Consider the following 26,633-nt stretch of genomic DNA (forward strand, 5'->3'; position numbering starts at 1 on the left):
CTGTGTGTGTGTGTTGTGCCGTCTCATCCGGATCTTGTTATTCCTGAGGATCGCGTCTTCTCTGTTTCACCGCCCACGAGCACCGAGCACTGGGGATCTACGTATTCACCGCATCAGCGCACTTCATCACGTGACCATCGAAGTCCCTGCGAGAGTGAGCCTGATTGTCTGCCCCCTGAGAGCGTCTGTTTGCCTGTTCCTGAGAGCGTCTGTTTGCCTGTTCCTGAGAGCATCGGATCGCCTGTCCCCGAGAGATCGTTCAGCATTGACTTTTGAGTGTTATTTCCTTTGAGCTTGCTGTTCGTAAATAAACACCTTTTTACCTGCAACTGCTTCCAGTATTCTATCATGACAATTTCAGTGACAATTTTTTTTCACAAACCACGCATAAATGTCATTATCTCAAAACTACAAACTTTTACATACATGCTGCTGACATATTATTGTAGCAGAGTTTGTGCTGAATACAGAGTAATCTGACTTTAGCCATGAAAATGTCACAAGTAACAGAAATAAACACAAATGTCAGAGCATGTCAGAACACCTCCAGGGCCCAGAAAATACCTCAGACCCCAGAGGGTTAGTGGGGAATGTGTGGAAAGGGTTCCTGTCTTCAAGGCACACATATCACAGAGGACTTCTCTTGGACCACCAGTACCCATCACATAGTCAAGAAGGCCCAGGAACGACTCTGGAGGAGAAGCTGCTGGTGTCCTTCTACCGCTGCTCCATTGAAAGCGTGCTGGCCTACTGCATATCCACCTGCTATGCCAGCTGCTCAGCAGCGGATAGGAGGGCCCTCCAGAGGGTCATTAACACCACCTAAAAAGCAGGACATCTTCAGTTCCCGCTGCCTCACCAGGTCTGCCAACATTCTAAGAGACCCCTCACATCCCGGACATCATTTGTTTGCACGGTTGCCTTCTGGCAAACGTTTCATGTCCATCAAATCCCGAACAAATAGACTTAAAAACAGTTTTTACCCCACTGCAATACAGACACTAAATGCTGCTAGTCACTTTCACAGACCATCTGCAACAACTGGCACTTATACATCAGGACTTTGGAACTGAGCCCCTCTGAGTGTCGAACTGTATGCACTGAAAGCATTCAATTACCATCTATGCTCTGTTCCCTGCTGGTGGAATGATCTGCCTAACTCAACCAGAGCTGCTGAGTCCATAGCCACTTTCAAGAAACGGCTAAAGACACTTCTTTTTCGACAGCACTTGATCCAGTAATACTAGCACTTTCTCTTCTATTATATTCTATTCTATAAAAAAAATAATAATAATAAAAAAATTAACATGTTGGATTAAACTGAGAAGGGTCATAGCACTTGCATATTGTTGTCCTACTGTTAGTTTAGCTGCTTCTATTGTTCTCATTTGTAAGTCGCTTTGGATAAAAGCATCTGCTAAATGAATAAAAGTAAATGTAAATGTAAATCTATGCTATTTTATTTTATTGTATTGCTATTTATATTTAGGCCTCTCATGATTTTTCGATTAACGTGGGTACACAGCCAGCAGATAGGGTCCTTGGCTGTTAAATTCACTGGTCAATCAGACAATTGGCTTCAGTGGGCCTCTCTGGAGGTGAGCCCCGATCATGATCAGCCAAATAAGATTTGCCACTGTATGGTTGGCCGTTTAGGCCTCCCAGAAAGCAAACCCCCAACAGAGTGGGTAATTTTTGCCAGCTAGTAAGACCACTGTCAGGCAGTTGGCCTTATCAGGCCACCATGAAGCAGTCCCCGACCTTACTGGTCCATGGCAGTCAGTTTCTTACCTAAGAAAACTTTCAGGCGGCCAGCCTTAACAGACCGCTCCGAGACTGAGCCCCAGGACTGGGCAGCTGGCCTGAGCAGGCCATTCTGGGACTGACACCCAGAATCAGGGTTCACAGCAACCTGTTTTCTACTATCAGGTAGTAGGCCTCTTCAGGCCTCCCTGAAGGCGAGTTCCCACATATGGGCAACTGGACAGCTAGCCTGACTGGCTATCAGGTAGTAGGCCTCACCTGGCCTCCCTGAAGACGAGTTCCCAAGTATGGTCACTAGGTTAGCTAAGAACCCCCTGGTGGTGGTTAACCAGCCTACTGGTTATCAGGTTTCCCAGCAATACTGGGTTCTGGCAGCTAGTGGCCGCTTGCTATCAGTTCAGCTGGCCTTAGCAGGCAGCTTCTGAAGGACAGTTTGCGCCCTAGCACGATTAAAGTGTTCACTTTCTGCTACTGGTTCCCTCTCGGAATCTCTTTTTTAGCCTACAGCCTGGTTTGCCTACCAGACAGGCCATGTGCTCCCCTCACTGAGGGTCACTATGAGTACTCGGCCTCCTTAGTCTGGTCAGATGAGGCCTCTCATGAGGCCTCCCAGTTAGATCAGTCCTTTGGCCTTTTCAGGCCTCCTCAGTGCTTTGAAACACAAGTGCTGAGTAGATCTATGGATCGAGCAGAGAAACTCTCCTCACTGGCAAGGGTTGTAAGCGCTATGCTGAGTCATGCTCTCCTGGATTTCCCCCGTCTCTGAGATCCGGGCCGAGTGGTTTACTGTAAGCTTTGCAGTCCCTTGAGTTGGATGCCTTATCTAAAGGGAAGTGTCCAGAGGATCTGTCTTTGGACAGACAGGAAATTGGCCAGACTGAAATGTCCAATGTAGGTGACGCCAGGTCAGGCTTGCCTGGTGGCATTTCGGGTGAGTATGTTCCCCTGAATAATGATTGGCTGGGTCGCCTTCGGGTTCCCTAGCCACATTCCCTTGAGCAGGCCCATGTAGGCCTTTCATTAAACAAAGTTTATGGAGGTTTTCCTGTGAAGTGTATAGCTTGGGCTATGACTGTAGGGAATGCTGTCACTGACAGTCCAGTGTGACCTGAGGGTGCGTGGTTCTGGCATTTCATTAGAATTTTGCTGGTTCTGACAGTTGTCACTGCCAATGGGCATGCACTCCCCTTAGCATGGTGGCATTTGTTATATCGTTTCCCAAAGCGTCATCGACGCAGTGCGAGTTCCCTATCGAAAGGGAATGTCTAGGTTACAACTGTAACCACTGTTCCCTTAGAACAGTCTCTTCAGGCGAAAGGTGATTGTCATGTTTGCAAGGCGCCCTTTTATACTTCCGGGTTGGACATTTATGAAGTCAGTGGCTGTCGCCGGTCAATATGATTGCTGTGATTTGATAGTGATTTCAGACACCTGTCACACCTGAGGCGTTCCCCAAAGTGTCATCGATGCAGTGTCTCGTTCCCTGTTCTCAGGGAACAGAGGTTACAGTCGTATAAATGCATTTCAGTAAGTTTTAGTTATGTATATTCCCTCATACTTTTTAGCCATTTTACATATATTTTCAAATAAAATGATAATTTATTTACATTATATATTACTTAAAATATATATACATTTATCTAATTTATCAATTCTAAATGTAATTAGGTTATCCCTGTACCTGCAACCACTCACAGTGGATTGGGACCGAATTATAATGCAAGTGGACAGCATTATCTCTAATGCAAGTGGAGAACATCGTATCTAAACATAACTAAAACTACCCCTTACAGGGGATTGGGCAATAGGCGGACCCTAAGGGAAATAGCCCGAGGATAGGTTTAACTCCATATTGGGTACGGTGCATTAGATTTTGATGCTATGGAAAGAGGGATTAAAGACAAGAGAACCAGGAGAATGGTTTGTTGAAACAAAAAGAGGGGAGAGGTAAAATCAGCGGAAAGAGTGGATCAGCCTCATCAAAAACATGCGCAGGCCAGTGCATTCCTGCTTCCTCCCTAATCCAAACTGGATAGCCAAGAGGTGGTCCGGGGGAGGTGTTGTCTTTTTCATAAACCTAGCCAGTGCCTTCGGAAAACGGAAGTATTGGGTCATCATGGTTTACGAAAACACTGCCTCACTTTTTTTTTAACCTGGTGATACGGATGGGAATCGAGTGTGTGAGCGAAAAGGATGCCAAGCCGGCTCCTGAGGGGGGCCGACGCAGTCTCGCCACCCTCCCTCACTTCATTTTTCTCATAAGATTCAAAATTAGCCTGGGCCAGAGAGCTGGCTGGTAGTTGGGGTAAGGGATGGATAGTTATTTATGAATAATAAAATTGGGGTGGGGGGGAGGGCTCGGTCTAGGATTTCCGGCTTACAAAATGGGATCTGAGTGAGCCAGGTGTAGCCAGGAGCTGGGTCCTGAAATGGGAAGCCTACTAAAATTAGAGTGATAATTAGGGATAAGAGTAAGGGTGGGGAAATAGGATAGGTGGGGAGCCTTGACATTTTAAAGAGACACTACATCTCGGTCAAGGAGGAGATGCTTCTACTGTTAACAGGGATGAATTTGGAGGAGGGCGAGTAGACGAAAGAGACTCAGAGGCCGTACGAGAACATGGTCAACAGGAACAAGCAATTCATCTTCCAAGTTTAAGGTGCATGGATAAATACATGGTCATTTTGTAAACTTTACAGGGAAGGTATGTGTCTATTGTGCTTGTAGAGAGACCAATCGTTAGGGGTAACCAAGACCTTGGCACAAGGTGGGGACGGGGAAGTTTTGATCATCAAGGATGGACTGGACAGAAGGAATAGAGCACAGGGGGATAGAGAGGAACAAAGCGGCCGACAGGAGCAAGTAATTAATCTACCTAACCCTCTATTGCATAGCGTTGCCATATGGCAACAATTACTTTATCTTAATTTTTTTTAAAAGCTGTGATATAAAATCTATGTTTTTACAGTTAGTTGTGAAAAGGGGGCTTTAACTTTTAAGAAAATACAATTTATGAGGTCACATGACCAGGATATCCTGTTTGCCAGTCCTTTTTGCTCATGGACATTGACATGCAAACATCACTGTCTGGGGCTCCTGAAGATAGCCTTTTATTCAGAATTTTGGAAAATTTTCATCGAAATAAAAAAATTAAATCAGTATCTGGGGTAAGTAAACTTTAATTTTTTACCATTAAATTCAGTTTTGATTTTATAAGTTTTTTGTAATATGCTAAAATACATTTGTTGCCATATGGCAACTATATGCAAATATGGAAACGTCCTGGTGCATTCAACCTAATGGAGTCCCATTGACTTACATAGCATGAAACTACTCTGAGACTATGTTTACAACTTTTGCTTATATTTTAAAGGTAAAAACATTAGACCTTCACAAGCTGTTGTGGTGGGGGAAAATAAAAGAGGGCCTCAAAGCTTTGTCCCGCCAGATCCTGTCCGCAGAGACCGCACAGACCACTGGCCCTTGCATGCATCTGAGAAGGGCAGATGCAAAATGCCAGGATGCAAGGGCATTGTAAGAAGCAAGTGCTCCAAGTGTTTAGTTTTCCTCTGCTTCACTGACTTTCACAAGTCATGAAGAGAATTAAATGAAATGAAACAGCAAAAAAAAAATGACTAAATTAAATGAAACGAATGAATAGTGTATTTCAGTGAGACAGGTTCCAGGTTCCTGGTTATTATTACCAGACATTTCAGATAACTGTTGAAATTATATAATGTTTTTACTGTATAAATGTTTGTTTAAACATTTCACTAAGTATGAGATGGATTTGTTGAGTCTTGTTTTAAATAAAATTAGTTTTTTTTATTTTTTTTTATTTTATGGTACTTTCCACGATTGCATATTGTTGCCATATGGCAACAATTTACCAACGACCCCCCTTTAAACTTTTTTTTAGATTTTTTTTATATATATCTGTTATTTAGCTCATGTTAAGTAATAAAAACATGCAAAACATTTTTTACAATGTCTAATAAATAATTCGTGCAATAGAGGGTTAATCCTATGGGTGTACAGCTTTACAGCATTTAATTAAATCCAGGGTCTGGGTAGCATCACTAAAAGGTGATGAAAGGATTAAAAGAGGTAGAAGAAGCATGGAACCTGTCGAGGGGTGAATGTTAGGCCTTAAAAGAATTACAGAAAGATGGTACGATGGTAATTAAGCCAGCAGATAAAGGGAGCGTGGTGGTCATAAAGGACAGGGAGCAATGTATTAAGGAGGCTACAAAGCAGTTACAGGACGTGGAAATCTATAAACAATTAGAGCAATCTATATAGAAGAGGTCAGAAGAGGTTATCAGAATTGAGCTAGAACTACTGCAAGAAAAAGGGTTTCTAAACAAAAAGTAAGCGCCGTATGTGGAGGTTCAGGATACACCTAGGATTAGGAGGTTTTTATTTATTGCCCAAGGTTCATAAAGAAAAGACCACTTGCCATTTCTGGATGTCCCACCAGGCAGGCCGATTGTCTCTGACTGCGGTAGTGCAGTGTTAATTTTGACAGCCATTTTTGATTTAGTCTTAGTCTTCATCTTCAGACGAAAATGCGTATTGGTCTTAGTCACATTTTAGTCATTTTGTCTTTCATAGTTTTAGTCTAGTTTTAGTAAACGAAAAGTCATTGCATTTTTTGTCAACTTTTAGTCATTACTTTTAGTCATTACTTTTAGTCAAACTGCAGTTACTGACATTCATTTTGGTAGCTATTTTATATGTAGTCTTTATTAAAACTATCATTATAATTTTTCTCTCTAGGCCAATTCAATTAAGACTAGATGTACCGCATGGCGGTACAAAATATGACCGCCGCTCAGGCCTGCACTGGCTTTCCACAAAAAATATACTTATACTTATACATACTAAGTATGAAAAATCTGTGATTTTTTTTTTCAAAGGACCCTCCCATTCAATTTCTACAAACCTCTACCAAACGGTTGAGGTGCCTGTTGATGGTAAAAGTCAGTTATCTGACTTTGGCATGGGTTTGTTGTGTTTTACTGAAATAAAAAATATTTTTTCCCCAAAAAAGTGGTTTTATCTTGTAGCCCTGGTCCCAGAGTTTTAAAAAAACAATGTTAACAAAATTAAACTCATTCCCACTGTACCTAGTAGAACACTTAAGTAAATGTCCCATTGAAATTAATGGGATTTTATGGATTTAGGTGAAGAAAGTGTACACATAATACATTTTGGTCTGTACCATGAAGAGAAAACTGATTCAACTATATAAACTATATATTTTCTGAAAGCGTAGACTCTCAGGATGTGATCTAACATGGCATGAAACATGTCCCACCCACCTCATTAGTATACTGCCCAAGCATAACACATTGGGTATTGGTAAATCGAATATATGGCTGATACCTAAAAAAAGTAGTAGTATGTGCATGTCTGTCTGTGTGTGTGTGTGTGTGTGTATGTGTGTGTGTTTGTGTGTGTGTGTGTCTGTGTGTGTGTGTGTCTGTGCGTGTATGTATGCGTGCGTACATGTGTGTGTGCGCGTGTGTGTTTGTGTGTGTGTGTCTGTGCATGTGGATTTGTATGTGTGCATGCTTGCGTTTGTTTGTATTCCTGGATGTGTGTGTGTGACAGTATCATCCTAAACCAGCAACCCTTCGCTCAACACCACCATCTACAGGCCGATAAGTGTACAGTCACTAAATGTACACATAAATGAATTTATTTTATACCCCCCATGGATGAAATTCTACGAAACTTAGCATACCCCCAGAGGATGTCAAGTTAATCATACACATGAAATATGGTGCAGTTCTGAACATCTCAACTGAAGATAGGGGCGATTAAAGCAGAATAATATTGCATTTTCATTTTTTATGGGAAGAGGCGCAAATCACAAATGAGTGATTATGGGCTAGGTTGATGTGGGCCCTTAAGACATACCATAAAAATTTCTTCATCCTCGGTGCCACGGTTCAGGTAGTTATTTAGGAAAAACTGCATTTTTTGGGTTTCGGGGGGCCCAGCGCGGGGGGGGGGAGTGGCCCCCAGGGACCAAACGAAATTTTTCCGTAAAAGTCTAGTGGGGCTACATGCCCACCAAATTTCATGTTCCCTGGTGTTTCGGTGTCCCTGGTATCGTTGACCAAAAATTCAGGAAGTAGATGATGAAAAAAAAAAAAAAAAAACTTTGACAATCCCTATATGACCGCTTGCTAGCGGCGGTCATAATTATGAGAAATTAGAATCAAGGTAACAGGCTGTATTGACATTGCACTCTTTAGCAGTAGCACTTGTGCAATTCTACATATAATTTTCCTTAGTTTAGTGGTTCTCCAATTTTTTAGAGTGCCGTACCCCCTGGTACCCCCTCTCTTCCACTTAGACTGCAGTCACACCTTTTTCCATTAAGGGACAATATTTGCCCCCTTTAATCGATTTTTTCAGTATTTTTTTGTACCTTTATAAATACCTTTATAAAATAAATAATGCTTTAAATAAAACAATGTTCAATAAATATGCAATGATGGTAAAAACAAAGAGATACTTTTAAATATTTAATTAATATCGCCAGTAGGTGGCGGTAACTCACTGTATTTATGAGTGAGTCATCGAATCATTCATTTATTCAGTAATGAAACAAGTGGCTGTATTTATGAACAGATCATTGAATCTCACGATTCGTTCAAAGCCACAGAATCGTTCACGAATCACCGCTGTGTGCTGCAGTTCTACCAGAAAGACTCGGGAGATAAATTGATATAACAAGCGTATATTTATTAACAGCCCAGCAAGCATAATTTTATAAAGTTCTTTGGCGTAGGCCCCGTCCATTGCCTACCGCGCAATGCGAGGGTAGCGGAAGCTGCATATCCTGCCTGAAGACGAAGGCAGGGGCGCAGCCGACCCCCTGGAGGTAAAGGAAGGGACCATCCTGGTGGTGGTGGGGAGGATGAAGGGGAAGGTACCCTACGTGGAAGGGGAAGGGGAAGGTAGGAGGTAATACGTGAAGGGGAAGGTAATACGTGACACACTGACTGAGTCTTCCTGGCAGAACTTACGCTAAAGCTTTCATTTCTGCTGTGGCTTCGTTGCAAAACAGAGCAACAATAGCCTACTAACAATACTGTTTTAAATGTAGTACACCACTTAATGTTACCCTTTTGTTTGTTGAACTGTTGTATAAAATCAATGTCACATTTGAAATCGTGTGGATATTCAGGAAACATTGCATTCTTGCTCGTATAATATGATCAGCATTAAAAACACTGCATATCAGCCTGCATTTTGATCGCAGATGTAGTCGCACAAACAGGGCAAGTGGCTCATGACAGAACACAGACCAACTGAATGACACTTTAATTTAAGAAAATCTCAAATGAAGATCGCTGAATTCCAGCTTACTTGTCTGTGTTTTCAGATCATCCGCACTTCTTCAGCAGTGTAGAGAAAGCGCGTGCGCAAGTGCATGGTTGCCAGATACTATTGAAAAGACAGAGTAGAAAATGTGTTCTTTTAACAGAAAAGCTCTGACTGGGGGTTTAGCATGAACGCTCGTAAAAACAGTCTGTAATGTGTTGTCTCCTCCTTTATTCGACAAAAACAAGTTTTTTTATTTTTTCAAACACATTTCAGTCTAGTCTTTTTTCATCAACGATATTGCATGTATTGATATAGTTACAGTTATCGTTTAATGACGTGGGTGTCGTCTCTCATTGTCTTGTCTTAGTCAGGAAACTAGGAAAAAAAGGTTGTCAACGAACATGCGTCATAGATTTCGTTAACGAAATTAACACTGCGGTAGTGAGAGTTATGGCGTAGCAGAGTTCATCAGTTTCTGTCTCAACCCGCTCTCCACCAGGCACGCCAGTTATTTGAAGGACACTTACCATTTTCTCTGGAAGATATAGAACATTAGAATTAGTCCTAAAGCCAGACTCTTCTCTATGGATGTAGACAGTCTCTACACTGATATAGAGACAGATATGGGCCTGGCAGCAGTTAGGAGTTGTTTTAGCAAATACCCGGAGGAAGGGAAACCGGATGAAAGCCTACTGAGACTTCTTGAGTTAAGTTAAATTATTTCGAATTTAATGGCCATTACTACTTGGAGATTAAGGGTACGGCCATGGGTAAGCGGTTCGCACCGGCCTACGCCAACATCTACATGGGTCAGTGGGAAGAATCTGTGTTCCCCCGGTGCAAGGTATTGCCATTGCAATATTAGAGGTATTTGGATGACATATTGGGAGTTTGGGCGGCACAGAGGAAGTTTAAGACCACTAACACACATGGGGAGGAAGAACTCAGACCCCCAAGAAAAGGATACTTCCCTTGGTGATTAAGTTCTTTGGCAAGGCCAAAAGCTTAGCCTTGGTAGTGAGGAGGAATTTTGAGAAGCTAGCTCGGGATGAACCATTGGGGGCACAATAGTTCTTATTCGATCTACGTCATCAGTGTTCGCGGCGGCCATGTTGTTGACATAGAAAATACGGAAACTGTCAGTCTGTCAATTGACAAGCGAGGCAGCGTCGGTATTATCCATGGTATTATCGCTGTACTTTTTTAAACAGCGCGATGGTGTGTTGTGTAATACACGGCTGTTCTAACAACAGCAATAAGAACCCCGAAGTTTTTATGCGATACCGGCTGTAAGAAAACGTGAATGGAAGGGGACAGAGGAGTTGAGCCAGTGCAGGAGAGACTTGTGGCTAGCTAGGACAAATATAGTCTAAACTCCCCACAGCAAAGTCTGTTCCCATCATTTTACCACATGTTAGGGGGGATTGGGGGGGATGTAAAAAAAATTATTGCATCACAATAAGTGTATTGTGATTGTCAAAACATTTTAGCAACTAAACTGAATTTTATTAGGTTTAGTGACAACATGTTACAATGTTTACATGGTACAATTTCTGGTAAGCTATGCTTTTTTATTATTTCAATTCAATTATTGTGATTTGATTTAATATTGACTCATTTGGATAAATATTAGGTAGGCTACACAAGATAGGCATTAATTTTTCTCAAGAAAAAAACAACTCACCTAATGCTGTAAACATACAGAGAGAGATATATGCGTTTTTTTATTATAATAACTTATATAAGTAAACATATAATAAATATATAATATAGTACACATATTTAGCAAAATACTCTATAGCTCTTTTTTCTAGCCAACTAACGTGCTATAGCCTATATATTATTATGGTCATCAAATGGCTTTCCTGAGGTAAACGTTATGTGACAATTGTTCTCCAGCTGTTTTATTGAACCCTTTGTTTGTTTGTTTGATTGATTGGTCGATATTATGTATGAGGAATATACATTTCGGTAAGTTGTACTGTATCTTTCAGCAGTGTTCATTCGTGTTTATTTAGAGATGATCGGTTCACGTGCCGCTAGGGATCTGCCGCGTCACATTTACAAGCACCAAAACGGTATATTGTTTGAATTTCGTAATAAAAGTGACAGAACCTGATAGCTGAGATTTTTTATATCATAAGTAACCTGCTCTGTCTAGTCTGTCGGTCTCCGTGCCCTCTTTGCTTCGTGAGAAAATGGATGTGTGGCGTGAGAGCGTGTGAAAAGTGTCTCACGGTGAATGCGTGAGAGTTGGCAGCTCTGTAATTTTAATAAATATCCGGATAAGTTACGGCTGGCAATAAGGACGGATCTTTACTTAAGGCTATTGGGTCTATTTGATATGGGTCCACACCAATCAAGCTTATCTTCTCTTGATACCGACGAGATGAAGCCATTAAGCTACTGCTCCCCTCAACTCAAACTTGCGTGCGGCTAGGGGCAGGACAGATGTCATGTCAACAATATGGCCGCGGTTAGCTACTTCCGGTGTTACCGAATAAGGCCTATACAGGATGGTGACAGCATTTAAGAGAGGCAGGAACTTGCAGGACATGTAAGTCCACAGCAGGCTGGGACCAGCCAAGAAAAGACCAGATAGAACTCATGAGACCATTGTGATGGGAGGACGGGCCGGGGAAGTATGGAAACCAACATCAAAACAATTGATTTGGATTGGATGAGGGTATGGATATAACTAAGTAGGCTGGCTATGGGTTAGGTTGAGGGAGCATGGATTGGTAGGACGGTAAAGGGAAAGTCTGAGTTAAAAACAGCTAGAATAGGTTGAACATTGGATATAGTGAGAGAGGATATGGGAACAGTGAGAGATCGGAGATGGGGTAGTGGTTAGTGTCAGTGGAAAGGAAACGAGAAGATCTCTGACCCCCAAGAAAAGGGTACTTCCCTTGGTGATTAAGTTCTCTAACACTCTAATGGGAGTGAGGAGGAATTTTGAGAGGTTAGATCGGGATGAACCGTTGGGTAGTCATGGGAATCAGGTGAAGTTTTGATGTTTTGGTGGAATAGTCATGGTAAACATGGAGGTATCAATAAGGTGGTAGTCCTTGCAATAGTGGTAATCTTGATATAGTAATTTTGGGGTGATCAGCTTGTAAGAACGATGGTAGATTTATATAATGGGGCATAAGTCGTCTGAAAATCATGTGACCAACAGGAGACTTAGATTTTTGAGAGATACACGCCTACGACTGATCCCCTTGGCAGGTCGCCAAGAGGTGAAACACCCAATGATCCTGAGGTACACCACTGATGACGTGTCTTGGGGTTGATAGATCTAGGAAGAGGACGAAATGAAAATTTGCCTAAACCTACCCGTTAATAAGGAGATTGATCGATTCCAAACTTGATTGGACTAACTCCGTATCTGCAACATACCTAAACCTACCCCTCAAAGTAGGGAGACCCAATTCTTAATGTAATTAGGTTATTCCAGGAACTGCAACATACCCAAACCTACTCCTCATAGTAGGGAGACTTAATTCTAATGCAATTGGGCTATCCCTGTACCTGCAACCAGCACTAAAACCTACCCCTCACAGGGTATTGGGACCGAATTCTCACGCAATTGGACTAACCTTGTATTTAAAAATACATAAATCTATCCCTTATCTAAAACTACCTCTTACAGGGGATTGGGCCATAGGCCATAAGGAATAGCCAGAGGATAGTTTTAACTCCATATTGGGTAGCGGTACATTAGGTTTTGATGCATATGGCACACTTTTCTGGCCAAGAAAAGCTGCAATAGAGTCCACCCTTCTGCCGTCAGTCTGAAGGTCTGGCTACGCAAGACTATGGTTACAATTGAAATCGTTACAAAATAGATGCATGGGATGCTAAAATCATATACCATTAATTGTACCCAGCATGTAAATTACCATGAGAGAGAGAGAGAAGAAGGATTATACCCCCTTGTGATAACCATTCAAAAAAGAGCCATTCAATTCCATGCCCACTTAAAAAATAGCGATGAACAGACCCTCCATCACAAAGCCCTGACCCACCAAGAGCTGAAGCCAGAGAGAAACGCCCTCAGCCGATTGGTCTTAGAGCTGACGTCACAAACTGACAATAAAAACATAGCCAGACCAAACCAAATAATTAAAACACAAAAAGAAAAATACCTCAAACATTGGACAGACGCAACAGACAAACAGAGTAAACTGGAATGCTATTTGGCCCTAAACAGAAGATATGAATTGGCAGGATAAAGTGAGCTACCCTAAACTGAGGAAAGTCCTGAGCATGTACAGACTCAGTGAACACAGTCTGAGCATAGACACAGGCAGACACAGACAGAGCTGGCTGGCGAAGGAAGAGCGACTGTGCCCTCACTGCTCAGAGAATCAAGTGGAAACAGAGCTACACTTTTTGACTTCATGCCCCAATTATACAAACATTAGGGACACTTTCTATCCCCTTTTCACAACCCACCAGAAAGACTTCCATCAGAAATCAAATATGGACAAACTCCCACTCCTGCTTGGAGAAAGCCCAGCAAGCTGGCTGCCCAGTACGTGAGGTCCTGTCACGACAAAAGAACCTCCAGCAGGACAGAGCTACCAACTGTATAAATATTAGACATTTTAATTGCTATGTTTATTTTCACGTAATTTTTATTTTCTTTTTATTATTATTTATTTATTTTTATTGTATAGTGTTATGAATGCTTTGGCAATGTAAAGATCTTTCACCATGCTAATAAATCTATTTGAATCTTGAAGAAGAAGAAGAAGAAGAAGAGCAACAGTTACAATATTTTCATCTTACAATATGATTGTGTGCATATAGCACCAAGGCGTGTGTGTGTGTGTGTGTGTGTGTGTGTGTGTGTGTGTGTGTGTGTGTGTGACCATTGTGATAGACATTAAAATTTAAACAATCCCTGTGTTCTACATCTCTGAACGATCTTCAAATTAACTTTGAATATTATTACTGTCAGGCTTCTGGGGTGGATGAAGTAGGAGACGAACACGAAGATTATGAATTCCAAGGTTTTAATTCTCAATATTAAACAAATATAAACAAAAGGGAGCGTGTGCTCAGAACAATGACAACCTAACATTCAACATTGACCGACACAGAAGACTGAAAGACAGGAACTTAAATACACAGATGACAACGAGTGAAGACAGGTGACGGTGATGAAGAACAATGGCTAATAACTAAACACAGGTGATGCAGATGATGATGATGATGAAGACCAGGTGCAGGTGATGATGACTGGGAATTCTGGGAAGTGTAGTGCAGACAGGACGATGACAGACGGTGAATGTGACATTACTCCCCCCTCCCGGTAGGCGCGTCCTCGCGCCGTAGAAAGACCAAAGGGGTGGGGGGGTGGGCGCCCTGGAGGCTGACGGGGAAGACAAGGCAAGGGAGACAAGGCAGGAAGCCTCCAGGGTGGAGCAGACTGTGGGTGTGGTCACGGTGGAGCAGGCTGTGGGCGTGGCCAGGACGGAGACGACCCCTCGGGCGGCCACGGCGGAGCGGACCCTTCGGGTGGCCAGGGCGGTGATGTCCCCTCAGGCAACCACGGCAGTGAGGACCCTTCGGGTGGCCATGGCGGTCCGGACCCTTCGGGTGGCCATGGCGGTCCGGACCCTTCGGGTGGCCATGGCGGAGAAGACCCTTCAGGTGGCCACGGCGGAGAAGACCCTTCAGGTGGCCACGGCGGAGAAGACCCTTCAGGTGGCCACGGCGGAGAAGACCCTTCAGGTGGCCATGGCGGAGAAGACCCTTCAGGTGGCCACGGCGGAGAAGACCCTTCAGGTGGCCATGGCGGAGAAGACCCTTCAGGTGGCCATGGCGGAAAAGACCCTTCAGGTGGCCACGGCGGAGAAGACCCTTCAGGTGGCCATAATGGTGAGGACCCCTCAGGTGGCCATGGCCCCTCGAGTGGCCAGGACGGAGCCCTATGGCCCCCCCCAAAAAAATACTTGGGAAAAGTCCCGGGTACCAGAGAGGGCTCGGTGCTGGGCAGATCCAGCGACGAGGGCTCGGTGCTGGGCAGATCCAGCGACGAGGGCTCGGTGCTGGGCAGATCCAGCGACGAGGGCTCGGTGCTGGGCAGATCCAGCGACGAGGGCTCGGTGCTGGGCAGATCCAGCGACGAGGGCTCGGTGCTGGGCAGATCCAGCGACGAGGGCTCGGTGCTGGGCAGATCCAGCGACGAGGGCTCGGTGCTGGACGGGACCAGCGGTGAAGAGGGCTCTGGGCTGGACGGGACCAGCGGTGAAGGCTCTGGGCTGGACGGGACCAGCGGTGAAGGCTCTGTGCTGGATGGGACCAGCGGCGAAAAGGGCTTTAAGCTGGACGGAACCAGCTGTGAAGTGGGCTTTGAACTGGACGGAACCAGCTGTGAAGAGGGCTTTGAGCTGGACGGAACCAGCGGTGAAGAGGGCTTTGTGCTGGACGGGACCAGCGGTGAAGAGGGCTTTGTGCTGGACGGGACCAGCGGCGAAGAAGGCTCTGAGCTGGGCAGGATCAGCGGCGAAGAAGGCTCTGAGCTGGGCAGGACCAGTGGCGAAGAAGGCTCTGAGCTGGGCAGGACCAGCGGTGAAGAAGGCTCTGAGCTGGGCAGGACCAGCGGCGAAGAAGGCTCTGAGCTGGGCAGGACCAGCGGCGAAGAGGGCTCTGAGCTGGGCAGGACCAGCGGCGAAGAGGGCTCTGAGCTGGACAGGACCAGCGGCGAAGAGGGCTCTGAGCTGGGCAGGACCAACGGCGAAGGAAGCTCTGAAAAAAGGTCAATTAAGTCCTTCTCGTCCGGACTCTGGCTGAGGACAGGAACAGGAGACACTGGGCGGACAGTCTCTGGCTTGGCGGGCACGGCGCATACTGCTTTGGACTCGGCAGATCTAGCGTGAAGTGCGGGCTCGGCTGGACTGGCGTGAAGTGCTGGGTTGGGTGGTGTTCTGGACCGGGTCGCAACACTCTCCAGACACCGGGTTACCGTCTCCTTCCAACTCAGTCCGGTGGTGTCTGGGAGGTTGAGAGGACGATGGAAAGAGGCCCCGATCCAGAACAGGGTGCTGAGGGTTTCGTCCTTCAAAGAGCTTAAGAGGGCGAGCTGCCAAAACTCCTTGGCAAAGCTCAGGATGTCGTGGTTCTCCTGAGCCACGAGGATGAATTTGAGGTGTTCATCCATTACCTTGGTCGGTCAATCTGTCAGGCTTCTGGGGTGGATGAAGTAGGAGACGAACACGAAGATTATGAATTCCAAGGTTTTAATTCTCAATATTAAACAAATATAAACAAAAGGGAGCGTGTGCTCAGAACAATGACAACCTAACATTCAACATTGACCGACACAGAAGACTGAAAGACAGGAACTTAAATACACAGATGACAACGAGTGAAGACAGGTGACGGTGATTAAGAACAATGGCTAATAACTAAACACAGGTGATGCAGATGATGATGATGATGAAGACCAGGTGCAGGTGATGATGACTGGGAATTCTGGGAAGTGTAGTGCAGACAGGACGATGACAGACGGTGAATGTGACAATTACTTGACACTATTAAGATTATAACAGATGCAAGTTGATCAGGCTACCATGAACATAAATTAGCATATAAAGGTAATTATCCCATTTCTATCCCTTACCCATTCGCTTTCCTTTACCCCTCTGTTTTGCGCATTCACGTGAAGGGCTAGGGGAAGGGGTATACAATAGAATTGGGATTGAGGCTTACTGTCTACTCTAGTCAGTTAGCCATGCTATCTTTTGTTACGCTTTAAGATCAATCAGACTAAAGGTCCTTGCTCACTGAGTCAGAAATTTTTGTATGCGTTTTTTGTATTCATCATCCTAAAAATTCGTCACACACAGAAACCTTGCACACTGAGTCTGATGCATACTCTGGGTTCGGGCCAAATTCCGAGCCCAGAGCCCTCCCCTGGACAGCACGCCAAATATGCATAATCTTTACTCGGTTTAATATGATGTAAGTGTGAACTTGTGAAATGAGGTCGTATTCATTTTTTAACGTGCGGAAAATTTTAGATGAGAATTTCGGGCTCAGTGTGCAAGAACCTTAAGTCACTGATAATCTCTTTCAATTCAATTCGATTCAATTCACGTTTATTTGAATAGTGCTTGTCACAAAACACATAATTTCAAAGCAGCTTTACAGAAACTCCATATTCCATATTACAATTTAGAGTGTTCTTTTATCAGAGGTAACTGTGTAAGTTATGTATTTCAGAAATGTACATATACAAAATCACAGTTAGCTAAAAATGTACGGTAACACTTTATTTTACAGTGTCCTTGTTACATATGGTACATGCACTTACCATAGTAATAACAGTACATTATGCATAATTACATGCAACTAACCCTCAACGAAACCCTGGGCACGGGCATCCCAAGATGGGCATCCCAAGATAAAACACTGATAAAAATCTTCATTGTGATTGGTTGATCAGGGACCAATAGTGACCAGGCATTACTCATATTATAAAAGCATAACGTTTTATTGGTTTAAACACAAACACACACACACACACACACACACACACACATACAAAGTGATTTCCATTCCAATGGATGGAAAGGGGATATGGAGTCTAAAGGGGATACTGCACTATGGAATTAATTATGTCAGACAAAATAACCTGACATAGCTTAAGTAATGTTTAGTAAGGTTTTTCATTACTAAGTATGATAAAATAAAGTAACTAAACAACATTTTATATCAATCAAAAGATATGTCTCTTTAAAAGTTGTCCATTCTGTTTTTTAGCCCCTGCCTCCACAACCTGTTTCTAAAGTGGGTAAGCCTATGTTGGACACAGATGACCAGAGAGAGACAGGTCTGTGAAATTTCTGAATTTTCAAATTTTTTCAGTTTTTTTAATTAATGTAAAACAAGAGGACAAAGAAACTGGAAATTTATATAACTCAAATTATAGAATGTTGAATGTGTTTGTTTATTAAGTGCAGTGAATGTTTATTGATGGTTATGCTTACATCAGGAACTGTTTTTTAGTTGGTTATTCCTGGCTTTGGCATATCATTTTAAAAATTGTGGAATCTATGATATGTGACCAACAAATGTAACCTTAGCTCACAAAATATGATGCTGAAATAGGCATGCAGGCACAAATATCTTCCAACAGATTGTAATAAAAATGCTGCAGTCCCAGGTGAAAAAATGTTCACTAAAATACATTTTATTTAAGTGCACTTAGTACACTTCCATAATGTACTTAAAGTGCTCTTGTCACGGTAGACGTATTCTCTGTTCCTTTTAGTCTCGTGTTTATGTTGTTGTGTGAGCGCGTGTGTAGTGGGTGTGAGTGTATGACATCACCTGATCCGCTCCAGCTGATCATCATTACTTCACCAGCTGCAAGCAATTCACCCATCTTCCACCTGCTTGTACTGTTGACTTTGTTCCGTAATAAATATACTTGCACTTGCTTCCTGTCTCATCGAGTCATTATGACAGAACGATCTGACCAAGGAATGGAAGCAGCGAGTGCGTCTTCTGGATCATTGGAAGAGTTCATTCATCACAGTATCCGTAGAATGGATTCACAGCAACAAGAGATCGGCGACACGGGTCGCGCAGTACAAGCCCTGGTGACGCAGGTGTCCGAGCTCACCCAGCAGATCCATCGCCTACAGATTCCCGCTGCGCCGCCCACACCGGCTGTTCCTCCTGCTACACCTGCGAGACCCTCCCAGTCCGAGCCTCGTCTACCCACACCGGAGACCTATTCAGGTGAACCAGCTTTTTGTAGAGCATTCTTGACGCGTTGTTCAATGCACTTTGCTCTTCAACCACTGACTTTCAGCACAGAACAGGCCAAAGTGGCGTTTGTTCTCACATTGCTGACTGGGAGGGCAGCACTCTGGGGAACAGCGGTGTGGGAGAACCAGAATCCATGCTGCGCCTCGTTCCAGACCCTCGCCGCCGAAATGAAGAAGGTCTTTGACCGAGCGCTTTCAGGAAGAGAGGCTGCCAGAACATTGGCGAATCTTCGACAAGGTGAAAGATCCGTTTCAGATTTTTCCATCGAATTCCGGACCCTGGCGGCGGAGTGCGGATGGAACGAGGAGGCGCAGTGGGATATGTTCCTGCATGGGTTGGCTGACCACGTCCAGAAGGAGATCTACGCCTTGGATCTACCTACCACACTGAACGGGTTGATTGATTTAGCTCTGCGGGTGGACGCTCGGCTATCCAGGATCGAGCGCCGAGTCCCATCCACCCGTACCTTCGGAGGGATCGACGGTTCAAGATCCAACGGCAGGGACGTGGTCAGCCCCATCTACGATCCCGAGCCCATGCAGGTGGGTCGAGCTCGGCTTTCCCGGGAGGAGAGGGAGAGGCGGAGGTCCCAGGGCCTTTGCTTATACTGTGGAGGAGCGGGACATTTTTCATACAACTGCCCGGTAAAAGGCCAAGCCCGATAGTAAACTTGAGGCTACTATCGGGTGGGATCTCCGCCAGGAAGACCTCATCAGCTGTTACATCTACCTCCACGCTCCTCCCGGTAAGACTAAGATGGTCAGTCCACCAGCACGACTGTCGAGCACTTCAGGATTCTGGGGCTGAAGGTAATTTTATGGACCACTCATTTGCACAACAGTTACAGATACCCCTCAAACCCCTCACTCACAGAATCGCAGTTCACGCTCTGAATGGACAGATACTTCCCACCATTTCACTATCCACTGAAGAGTTAACCCTCATCACTTCTGGCAACCACTCTGAGACTATTTCATTCTACATCATGGATTCACCTCTGGCACCCGTCGTCCTCGGACATCCCTGGCTCATTCAACACAACCCTCGAGTGGACTGGCATCATAAAGTCGTGCTGGAGTGGAACAAGGAATGTCATAAGTCTTGTCTCGTGTCTGCTTGTTCGTCTGTGCCTGTTTCTGTTTTTCAGGAGGAAACAGGGGATTTGTCTAATGTGCCCGAGGAGTATCTGGACCTGAAGGAAGTGTTCAGTAAGTCTCGTGCTGCTTCTCTTCCTCCGCATCGTCCCTATGACTGTGCAATAGATTTACTGCCAGGTAAGTCTCCGCCTAAAGGCAAGTTATATTCACTCTCTATTCCGGAGAGGGAGGCTATGGAGAAATACATTTCTGATTCTCTAGCAACCAAGTTCATTCGCCCTTCCTCTTCTCCAGCTGGGGCGGGGTTCTTTTTTGTGGGGAAGAAGGACGGTTCTCTGCGACCTTGTATTGATTACCGGGGGTTGAATAACATCACGGTAAAGAATACTTATCCTTTGCCGTTGATGTCTTCAGCTTTCGAGAGGTTGCAGGGAGCGTCCATCTTCACTAAATTGGACTTGCGTAACGCTTATCATTTGGTTCGCATTAGGGAGGGGGATGAGTGGAAAACTGCCTTTAACACCCCTAGGGGGCACTTTGAATATTTGGTCATGCCCTTCGGGCTGTCCAACTCCCCGGCAGTTTTCCAGGCACTGGTCAATGATGTGTTGCGAGATATGATCGATCAGTTCATATATGTCTACCTGGACGACATATTGATTTTTTCTTCTTCTCTCCAGGAACATATGCAACACGTCCGACGAGTGCTTCTGAGGTTGCTAGAGAATGGGCTTTTTGTCAAGGCGGAGAAATGCGAATTTCATGCACAGTCAGTTCCGTTCCTTGGGTACATCGTGTCGTCTGAGTCTCGCAAGGCCCTGCAGAGGTTCCTGGGGTTCGCCAACTTCTATCGGCGTTTTATTCGCAATTTCAGCCAACTAGTCGCACCTCTGACTGCCTTGACCTCCCCCAGAACGACGTTCAGGTGGTCTAACACAGCCGAGGCTGTGTTTACCAAACTGAAAGGCCGCTTTGTTTCAGCCCCTATCCTTGTTGCCCCTGATCCATCACGTCAGTTCGTGGTGGAGGTCGACGCGTCAGAGGTGGGAGTAGGTGCAGTGTTGTCCCAACGCTCCCCTGTAGACGACAAGGTGCATCCATGCGCGTTTTTTTCTCATCGGTTGTCCCCAGCAGAACGTAATTACGACATTGGCAACAGAGAGTTGTTGGCAGTTAAGCTAGCGTTGGAGGAATGGCGCCACTGGTTAGAAGGGTCAGGGGTACCTTTTATCGTCTGGACTGATCACAAGAATTTAGAGTATATCCGCACTGCTAAAAGACTGAACTCCAGGCAGGCTCGGTGGGCACTTTTTTTCGGTCGTTTTGAGTTTTCTATTTCTTACCGTCCGGGTTCTAAGAACATCAAACCCGACTCCCTATCTCGCATCTTTGATTTTTCCCCACGCCCGACTACTCCCGAGTGCATTTTGCCCGAAACTCTAGTCGTTTCCACACTCTCATGGGAGATCGAATCGAGGGTCCAGAAGGCCTTAGAAGGGGTAACGCCTCCGCCCGGTGGTCCACCGAGTCGCTTGTTCGTGCCGGAGGGATTACGGTCCGACGTTATCCAGTGGGGTCATGGTTCCAACGTGGCGTGCCATCCAGGAGTTAATCGTACTAGTTTTTTAGTCAGGCAACGATTCTGGTGGCCACGTATGGCTCGCGACATTCACGATTTTGTCTTGGCTTGCTCGGTTTGTGCCACTGGTAAGACTTCCAATCGACCTCCTGATGGGTTACTTCAACCGCTGTCGGTTCCTTCGAGACCCTGGTCCCATATCGCTCTAGATTTTATTACCGCCCTCCCACCCTCTCAAGGGAACACGGTCGTTTTGATTGTGGTGGACCGGTTCTCGAAGGCAGCCCATTTTGTCCCCTTACCCAAATTACCCTCAGCTAAGGAGACAGCGGTAGCGGTCGTAGACCACGTCTTTCGCTTACATGGCCTCCCGATTGACGTGGTCTCTGACAGGGGACCCCAGTTTGTGTCCAAATTTTGGCGAGAGTTTTGTAGATTACTGGGGGCGACGGTTAGTCTGTCCTCAGGGTTTCATCCCCAGAGCAATGGCCAAACCGAGAGAGCCAACCAAGATTTGGAGAGGGTGTTGCGATGTTTGGTGTCCAAGAATCCTTCCTCATGGAGCCAGCAACTCTCTATGGTGGAGTACGCTCACAACACGTTGCCAGTGTCGGCCACGGGCCTTTCTCCATTTGAGTGTAGTGTAGGTTACCAGCCACCTATTTTTCCTAGTCTGGAATCCGAGGTTGCGGTTCCCTCCGCTCACGCCTTTGTTCAGAGGTGTCATCGTACTTGGACCAGAGCCCGTGAGACTCTACTCCAAGTGGGAGCGCGCACCAAGGCCAAGGCCGATCGCCACAGGTCAAAGCCTCCCGTATACGTCGTGGGTCAAAAAGTGTGGCTTTCTACTAAGAACATTCCTTTGCGCACCGTCTCTAATAAGCTTGCACCTAAATTTATTGGCCCGTTTACTGTCACCAAAATTATTAGTCCGGTGGCAGTCCGCCTCAAATTGCCTCCCGCGTACAGGAGGATCCATCCCGCCTTCCATGTGTCTAAAATTAAACCAGTGTTTCATTCTCACATTAATCCGCCTGTCCCGGTTCCTCCCCCACCGCGACTCGTAGATGGGGAGACCACTTATTCGGTTAATCGTATTCTGGACTCTAGGCGGAGGGGACTCGGATTTCAGTACTTGGTGGACTGGGAAGGTTACGGTCCGGAGGAGAGAAGTTGGGTACCTGCTAGAGACATCCTGGATCACTCCCTTATCGATGATTACAATCGACAGGTAGGGGGGCCTGGGAACGCCAGGAGGCGTTCTTAGGAGGAGGGGTACTGTCACGGTAGACGTATTCTCTGTTCCTTTTAGTCTCGTGTTTATGTTGTTGTGTGAGCACGTGTGTAGTGGGTGTGAGTGTATGACATCACCTGATCCGCTCCAGCTGATCATCATTACTTCACCAGCTGCAAGCAATTCACCCATCTTCCACCTGCTTGTACTGTTGACTTTGTTCCGTAATAAATATACTTGCACTTGCTTCCTGTCTCATCGAGTCATTATGACAGCTCTATTTTCGCGCACTTATTTTGGACTTAATATACTTATCTTTATAAAAGCTTATCTTTAGTACTTCTTAAGATAAACTTAAGATCATCTTAGTGTACTCAACTGTGCTATTTTGAGACACACTGAAGATGAACTAAAGTGTATTTTTAAAATACTATTTCAGCTTTTAAAAAAATGTATTTTGTTACCACTTTTAGTAAAACTGAAACCATCTTTAATGCATTTTAAATACAATAATAAATTATTTAAAATATAATAATATATAATAAATATATACAAATTATACTTATAATGTATTCCTAGGTTAAAAAAAGTGCCATAATGTACTTAAAGTGCTCCATTTTAGCACACTAATTTTGTACTTAATATACTAAAAGTTTTTCTTTAGTACTTCTTAAGATAAACTTAAGATTTTAGTGTACTCAACTGTGCTATTTTTAGACACACTGAAGATGAACTAAAATATGCTTTTAACATACTATTTCAGTACTGTTTTCATCAGGTTTCTCTGGTGCTAAAGGAGATAAAGGTGTGAAGGAAAAGAAGAGGGACCAAGGAGACCATAGATTTACAGGGCCAAAACGTGATTGGGAAGCTAATGGGACTACAGTCTCACTCTGCAGCACAGGTGGAACTTGTGGAGAAAAGGTACAATTTTGTTTTAGATTATTATGTTTTACTTTTTTTAATCAAATGTATTAAAATATGTTTTATTAACAAAGTTTGGGAGGAACCCGTTCAAATTATCTACCCAATCAGCACGAGAGGAGGTCTATGTTCCTATGTTGGCCCATGCCCAAAAGCCATCATGTCCGAAATCGAGCTCTTCCTGTCTGACGATGAGTCCTTCATCTTTGTGAAAACTCCACCACAGTCCACCGGGCCAAGGAGCGATCTTCCTCCGCCGAGCCCGGGCGTCATCTTGTCATCTTGTCATCTTGTCATCTTCCAAGCAATTTTCCTCTTACACCTGAAGGCTTGTAACAACAATGCCTCTACGTCAGGGAATTTATTAGCTCAAATGAGAGGTCTTATTCATAAGATATGAATATGTATATGTCGTTTACACAAATTGAATTATGCCAAATAGGGAACAGGTCAAAACCTCAACTTATATCAACAGTTATACGATTTCTCGTAGTAACTACTGATATAGGTAAGTAGAATTATATTTTAATTTGGGGAATTTAGATGGGAGTTTAAAGTTAATTTATTGTGCGAACCATCCGTCCGGCAGATCGGATGCACAATTTCTGAACAAAAACCTATTGTCTTTAACACCGAAAAATAACCCTTTCCTGTGGCCACAAAGAATTGATTATTTTCGTGTTTAGACAACTTAGATATCTTAATATTAAAATGTTGGTAGAGCTTGGTAGGTAATAACACTTTCAGGGATTTCAATAATGTCACAATATGAGACAGATTCAATTCACACAGATTATAGGTTTAATCAAACAACTAAGATTACATGTAATATTTCAAATCACGCAGGAGTAAATATGCATAACAAACAAACAATATAGCGATCGCAAATAAAGAATAAAATCAAATAAAACAAAACAAACTTATGAGAGAGATATAGAGAGAAGGAGAAAAGGGGAGAGAGAGTGTTAGAGGATTGGTTGTGTGTGTGTGCGTAAAAAGGGTGAGGGTGCGTGTGGGCTTAGGAGCGCGTGTGTGTGTGTAAGTTTGAGAAACGTGTGTGTGTGTGTGTTCAGGAGCACGTGTGGATGTGTGAGTGTAAGTGTGTGTGTGAGAGTCAGGACAAGTAAGAAAGGCAAAACAGTTTAAAACCTTAATGCTCAACAAGACCCCAACAATTTCTAGTAATTATTTGACCACTTAAAACAGCATTTCGTTGGATTACAAATTCAAGAAATACAGTACTTGCTCAGTGATGCCCTCTTGTGTATGCGTTGTGTAACAAAGGGGCCAGGAACACGTGGTCAGCAGCTTCGTCAAGGCGGGGTTTGTTGCGATGGTAAGTCGCAAGTTCGTTAAACTTAGCCAAAGATGTTTTTAGCCTTAAGTTGGTCCCGTTGGTTTGTAAGAAAATTATCAAACTGAGGTAGACTATCAAAAGAAAAACTTGAGACGAAAATAAAGAAAGTAACCGGAGGTTTCTTGGAAGAAGGCAGGAAGAAGGCGGGTCTCTCTCTCTCTCTCGTGGCGGAACTGCATTGAAGAGAGGACTGGCGCCGTATTTTGAAGGAGCTGAAACCACGCCTTCTCACGTACCTACTCCAATCGCGTGGCGAATGGGTGTGGCGCCAAACTACCTTTGTTCAACCAAGTACACGCCCTCTGGAGCTACGTACTGGAGAAGTAAACTTTGGGTATAAAACATTTATAACTTGGCATAAATGAAAGAATGCATAATTTTATACATTGAGTTGCGAATTCAGCACCTTTGTTTTTTTCTGAACGCAATGATGCCACGGATCGTGGTTCTGGCAGTTAATAACACAGAGTTACATGATTCTTCAATATAAGGAGCATTTCACCTTTTGATTATACCATAAAACTTAGTTATAACGGTCTTCCATATACGGACCATGACATATAACACAAATACATTTCAAGAATATATAGAAAAGAGTGATTTTCGATCATAATGTCCAGGCATGAGATTGTCTCTGTGTATGTTTGCTGAGAGTGCACAAGCGCGTGCTGAACTTTTGCTCCCCCCTCTCGGGGTTCAATATGTATGTATGTGCGTATGTGGAGTCCTTTACATGTGGAACCGTGTGGCGGACTTTTGCTCTTGGAGCCGCGGGGTGATGGGCTATGTGTGTGCGTTTTACTCGAATTTTGATGAGATTATCAGCCAGCGCGTCGGACACTGTCCTGTTGTCCTGAGCTGTAAATCAGTGTCTAAGAGATCTCTAGGGGGTTTGGAAATTGTAGACATCACGGCGTTTCTGCTGCTCATGACTCCCCGGAGGGCAGTAAAACAAAAGGTTTTTGTTGATTCAGGAATAAGAGTTCTGTGTTTTTAGGTGGCAATCGATGAGTTACTCCAATTGACGGCGCCATTTGGTCTGCATGTCCTGCACGTCCTGTACGTCGGGATCTTAAGACAATGGAGGTGTTTGTAGATGATGATTCCAGTAAGTCAATTAGATCCCAGACTAGAGGGGGTTTGATCAGGGGTAACTTTAGGAATTTAATCATAGAGAGGGAGCTGACAATCTGATCATTCTACTTTGCGTTACAGGCTTTTCTACTGATTTCATGCCTAAGTGGTATACTTAAACTTATAATTATTTAGAATAAGTAACACATCCTGGTGAATGTATGATGATCTGTCTTAGCTTCTTGGCTCCTATTCTGTGGCACACGGTAAATGATATCAATCTAGTGATTAATCCAGTTCAAGCACTTTAACCATAAAACACTACATCATCATCGTGCCGAGTGTAATAGAAACAAAGTCCCTCATGACCAGGATGACTCAAGATCCTCCCCTACTTAACTTGTGACTTCCTGCAGACTGTCCCTATGGAATCTTCTCGCCCTGACTCCGAATGACAGAAAGCTCTGATG

At 44.3% G+C, this 26,633-nt stretch overlaps 1 protein-coding gene across 6 annotated transcripts in view; it reads left to right on the top strand.

Moving 5' to 3' along the window:
* col18a1b (collagen type XVIII alpha 1 chain b) overlaps positions 1-26,633 on the top strand; it is a 130,632-nt gene that overhangs the window by 52,545 nt on the left and 51,454 nt on the right. For 4 of the 6 annotated variants that reach the window (XM_079883343.1, XM_079883338.1, XM_079883340.1 and 1 more), the window contains exons 5-6: positions 17,885-17,954; positions 23,572-23,732. In XM_079883343.1, the coding sequence (XP_079739469.1) occupies positions 17,885-17,954; positions 23,572-23,732 (231 nt within the window). The remainder of the gene's footprint in view (positions 1-17,884; positions 17,955-23,571; positions 23,733-26,633) is intronic. The other 2 variants (XM_079883339.1, XM_079883342.1) reach the window with 1 other exon arrangement.

This window comes from Squalius cephalus (genome assembly GCF_949319135.1).
Source record: "Squalius cephalus genome assembly, chromosome: 10".
Taxonomy (NCBI): domain Eukaryota; kingdom Metazoa; phylum Chordata; class Actinopteri; order Cypriniformes; family Leuciscidae; genus Squalius; species Squalius cephalus.